Raw genomic sequence first — 5,326 nt, forward strand, 5'->3', positions numbered from 1 at the left:
CCATGGAAGGCAAAGATGAAAATTCCAATCGGTTACCAACTTCAACTGTTAATGTGTTTAACGCTGTCAAATTGCACGAAAGAAGCAAAGTTTTGTGTGTCTTTGCTTGAACTCTTGATCCAAGATGTTAGCCAAACAACTGTTCTTGGGTTATAGACCTGAAGGAACTTCGCATAGTTTAGCCCTCAAGGCAAAGCAAGTCACAACTTATGAGGTGGGGCACTGGATATAGTACTGATGAGATTGTTTCATGGAGACTGAAGGAATGATGAAATCTTCTGAATGGGAAGTAAGAGAGCACAGGACATCAAGAATCTCCTTCTGAAGTTAATAATCCTCTTAGCTTCCCCCCTGGCAGGTTCTTTTATCTGTGGACTCGTGAGAGATAGAGCAAATAGGCACAGTGATCTACACTCATCTGATAACTCAATCCAATTGGATCAACGGGAAGAGGAAGGAGAAGAAATGGAGTCCCTGAATCAGGCGTCGCGAAAGCTGGTGCAAGCAGAGATCCCCTGCAGCACCGGTAGGCTTCTCAGAGGTGGACATGCAAGCCAGGCTTCTCTTACTGAAGAAATCACGGTGGCGCAGGCCACCGAGAGTTCATCAGAAGTTTCAGCCAACAACCGGGATGTTCAGGAAACGTCCGCCGGCACCGAAGAGGTCGAGAGCCTGAAGCGCGTGGTGTCGGCCCTCGAAGAGCGGGCCGCCGGCATCGAGTCGCGGTTCCGCGACTACTGTGACATGCAGGAGCAGGAGTCGACGTACCAGAAGATGCAGATCATGTGCCTGGGGATGAAGCTGGAGCTGCTGGAGTCCCGGAACCAGCGGCTTGAGGCAGGCGCCACGGAGATCCGGGCAGCCGCTGAAGAGTTCGCCGTGATGCGGGCGAATCTCGACGCGCTGCAGAGCAAATTCAGGAAAGTTACGAAGCAGAGCAAGCAAGAATTCGACGCCGTTGATGGAAGGATCCTGGCTCTGGATGCCCGGGAAGCAGAGATGGCGACGAGGTGCCAGGGCTTTGAGCAACTCATGGAGGAGATGAAGCAGCTGGTTTTGCAGATACAGAAGGAGAAAGGAACAAGCAGTGAGGTATTTTCTTCTTGGCTTCATGAATATTTCCTTCCATTTCCGTCTGATCAGGATCTCCTTGTGTGTGCACGCACGGCGTAGAATGCGGAGGACGTCGTGGAGAGGAGCATGCAGAGCGGCAAGGGCCTGCTGGAGGTGCTCCGGGGCCGGTGGGCGGCGGACATGGAAGAGCTGATCTACCTCGGCTGGATCACGGCGTGGCTGCAGCACGACCTGCTGGCCAGCGATGGCGAGGGCGGGACCGCCAATGGCACGGCGGTGACTGGAGACCACGACGGTGAAACCATCCCGACGGCGGAGGGGCAGCGCGAGAAGGGGATGAAGATGGTAGCGGCGACCGCGCCGAGCAACGAGGTGAAGCTCTGCAAGACGTCGTCGTGCGGCGCGGCGGAGGAGTCGTGCATGGGGTTGGCGGGCTGCAGGATAGGGATCGGACGGCCGAGATTGCTCCGCAAGCTCAGAGGGTGGGCCAGGGGAAACGGCCCGAGCAAGAGCAGGAGGCCGTGCGCCATCGAAGGGCCCAGCAGTGAGTCCCAAATCTTCTAAAAAAAAGCAGCGAGTCCTAAATATTCCTAGTTCATTGATGCTGATTCATTAGCTTGTGATCACGTGAGAATAATGTGTGTTTGATATCAAAATAATGTGAGAATAATGTATGTTTGATCTCAATAAATGTGAGAATAATGTATGTCTGGGTCATTTTGCATTGAAATGTCTAAGAGAGAAAGAGGAGGAAGAAGAAGGTAGATGCAAATTTGTGGGACCCACCTGTAATAACGGTCAACTTAACTGTCAAAATATACGGAGTTAACTTTACCGCCACATGGGCCCCGCATGTCAAAAACATGTTTAAAATCATAAAAACGGCCATCAGTTTCACTTGATAGTTTTTTGCCACAAAATTCTGAAACAGTGTTAATTTTCGGTTACTTCCTGAAAATATGGTAGTTGCGTGGGACACAAACCCCAATTGTGGTAGTTTTTTTTTCCGTTAAATACTCCTAAAAGGCTTATATTTAGGTACCGAAGGAGTATCAAGCAAGATAGAATAAAACATTGAGCAATGTTGGCTGGACCAAAAGGAGGGACTCCACCTTAACCAAGCTTATTGCAGTCAAGATGAAGTATCTTATGCTTCTTCTAATTTTAATCCCAAATCCTAAGACGCAATATATTTCATTTTCTGAGGTAGTAATTCCGACAATGAGATTATACGGAATCTACCATTTATAACAGAGAAAACTCAGGTTTTTGTTACAGTATAAAATTGTTGGAGTAAGGTAGTATTTGCCTCTAGGCCATAGCCTCATTTGAATACACATTGTACAAGCTTGTGGTGATTTTTAGCATAGGATTATCCCATCTTTACAGTCATGTAATGTCGATGTTTACACAACTTGTAACTAAATCTTTAATTTATTAATGAGACATGATATTATCATGAAAAAAGTGTGTACTTACCTTGAAGTCTAAACTTGTATAGTTACAAACGGGATATCTTCATCAAAGGCACACATATGATGGTACCCTGAGTTGACAAAAGAATTGGAATCAACATATTGGAAAAACAACTGCAAAATTAAACAACCAAGGAGTTACGTCTGTCAAGAATTTTTTTTCGCTCTGATCCATATTATTTGTCGCTCAAAGAGATTTGTATCTGGACGTATTTTAGTGCTAGATACACCTGTTTGAGTGACAACTAATATGGATCGGAGGCAATACTTTTTGGGGGAGAAAAAGAACTGAAAAATTATCCATGTCCAATTACTGGAGATCACATCCCCGTTAAGGCACCATACATTTTTATTCGTTACCTTGTTCGGATCATGGAATACATTTCCCTAATATGCGCATACAGTGAAAAAATTATAGCTAAACTAAAATCCACAAATCTACCTACACGTTGACACTATGACATACATGCAATTGTGCCATGATTAACAAGATAATAGGGGTAATTTGGTCGACATAGGTACTACTATGTGATTCAAATATCCCATGTGAAGAAAAGTAATAATATTTGACTAGAGCGGAAAGGAGAAAGTCCAAAACAAACACTGAAGTTGTAGACGAAATCTATATCAAATCCTTAACTTTGAATCCCGGAAATTGGCACTCTGAACTTGTAATCCCGGTCTATTTTTAGACCCTAGACCTGTTTGACACACTGGGAATACTACGACCCCGACCGGGATAACCGGCTACTCTCACGTATGAGATTTTGGGCCGGCCCACAATACCACAACAAGAATTCGGTGAAGTTTAAAAAAAGTTCACACATTTCTAAAATTGTTCAGAAGTTAAAAAATGTTTTTGTTTTCTATTTTTGGCACAAATTCAATTTACTGCCGTGTTTATAAAAAATGTTTGGAATTTTAAAATTCTATTCTCATTTTTAAAAACTATCGTGATTTAAAAAATCACATTTTCCAAACTATTTTCAGAATTTCATCTTTTATGTAAATGCTATGAAAAACGTTTCAATTTTCAAAAATTGTGTCACATTTTTAAAATATTTTTTTTGGAATATTGTAGATTATTTATGTTTTGGGAAACTTTACATTTCAAAATTTTCATTTTTTTAGGAAATGTTCTGATTTTTTAGGAAGTTTTAAAAAGGTTGCTGTGTTTTTAGGGAAGTTTAAAGAATGTTACTGTCTAGTCAAAAATATGTTTTGTAGGGAAGTTTTTTCAGGATTTTTTCCGGGAAGTTTAAAAATATGTTTTATTGTCATTAAGAAAATGTACAACCTCTATTTCGAAAAATGTTAGCATGTACTCAAGAAAGTGCTGAAAACATGTATTTTTTGAAAAATGTACATAATGTTTTTGAATCAAAGTTATTAAAAATATGTTTTTGGGAAGTTTTTTTTGAGGAAGTATTTTAGGCAAGTTTAAAAATATGTTTATTTCCATTAAGAAATGTACAATGTGTATTTTAGAAAAAATACCGTGTATTCACAAAAGTGAGACATTGACTTTGAAAAATATATACATAATATATTTGAAAAATGTCTAAAGTTTATTAAAAAATATTACATGTGTGCGCTAAAAAAGTACATTGTATGCTAAGAAAAAATAGACATGTGTAAAAACCAAAATCAATTAAAACCAGCAAAGAAAAAAGGAAAAGAAAAAAATACAAAGAAAATCAAGAAAGAAACAAAAATATAACAAAGAAAGAGAAAATAAGAAAAAGCCTAGTGAAAACATAAAGTATAACAATCGAAAAAAGATAGGCGATGAAAAATCAAAGCAAAGCTAAAGGAAAAAAGGAAAAAGAAAACACAACAGAGCGAGGGAAGCTATAACTTTTTTTTTTTTGAGAAAGAGCGAACCTACAGCTATGCATGAGCGGCGCGAGCGACTGCACTAATGGACCGGCCCAACTCAGCGAATACAAGCTAACACTCTCAAGGTTCAAAATAGACCAGGATTGATAAGTTCACAGTGCCAATTTTTGCGATTCAAAGTTTAGGGTTTGATTTATCCTTCGTCTACAACTCCAAAGTTTTGTTTTGGACTTTTTCCAAAGCAGAAATGTATCTTTCCCATTCACATCTAGTATCCTTGCTGGGATTTTACCCATCACTTTGTTATGAACAAGGTTGCATCATGTCATTCATTGCAATGGTTTCATTCAGACATACTCCGCACTTGGGATTTCATGGCGCACCTTGTTGGCACGAGTGAATTGCAGAAAACCACCACATTTGGGGTTAGCTTTGTGAAAAACTACCTAGTCCCCAATTATTTGCAAAACGCACCGCGTTTCTGGTAATCTTTTTGCAAAATGCATTGATCAGGTGATTTGGTCCATTTAACCACTTTCTGACAAGTGGGGCCAGATTGTAAGAGCAAAAAATTTACACACACACACACCTTGATCTAAAACAGAAAAGCAATCAGCCCCCACCCCTTGGGCAGAGGCGCGCTGGGCGTCGGGTTCATGGCCTCCGCCGCGCTGCTTGGCCGGCGACGCCGAAGCGACGCACAGGGCGGAGGGTGGGGCGGAGGTTCCTGGACTCCTGGGCGCTGCTGGGTTGGGGACGCCGGAGCGAGGCGAGGGCTGGGCCAGGGATGCTGGAGCGACGCGCAGAGCGCACCAGCCGCGCGGTGACAGCAAACCCGCATTTGTCAGGGAGAAGCGCTATGCCGTGGAGATAGATGCGCCTCGGAGCTCCGAGGAGGACAAACTCCAATGATTGTCACGGCTCGTCCTGTTGGGCCA

The 5,326-nt window shown here is 42.4% G+C and overlaps 1 protein-coding gene across 1 annotated transcript; it reads left to right on the forward strand.

Annotated features, from left to right (window-relative positions):
* Positions 1-256: 256 nt before the first annotated feature.
* LOC125554073 lies at positions 257-1,954 on the forward strand. The gene is made up of 2 exons (XM_048717687.1): positions 257-1,092; positions 1,174-1,954. Exons 1-2 carry the CDS (start codon positions 283-285, stop codon positions 1,636-1,638), a joined length of 1,275 nt encoding a protein of 424 aa, XP_048573644.1. The 5' UTR covers positions 257-282; the 3' UTR covers positions 1,639-1,954.
* Positions 1,955-5,326: the final 3,372 nt, after the last annotated feature.

The sequence above is a fragment of the Triticum urartu genome, chromosome 4 (genome assembly GCF_003073215.2).
Source record: "Triticum urartu cultivar G1812 chromosome 4, Tu2.1, whole genome shotgun sequence".
In the NCBI taxonomy this organism is placed as follows: domain Eukaryota; kingdom Viridiplantae; phylum Streptophyta; class Magnoliopsida; order Poales; family Poaceae; genus Triticum; species Triticum urartu.

Coding starts and splice junctions, on each gene's coding strand:
- LOC125554073 (XM_048717687.1), top strand. CDS start 283: ATGGGAAGTAAGAGAGCACAGGACATCAAGAATCTCCTTCTGAAGTTA. Junction 1,093..1,173: donor AGAAAGGAACAAGCAGTGAG/GTATTTTCTTCT, acceptor CGCACGGCGTAG/AATGCGGAGGACGTCGTGGA.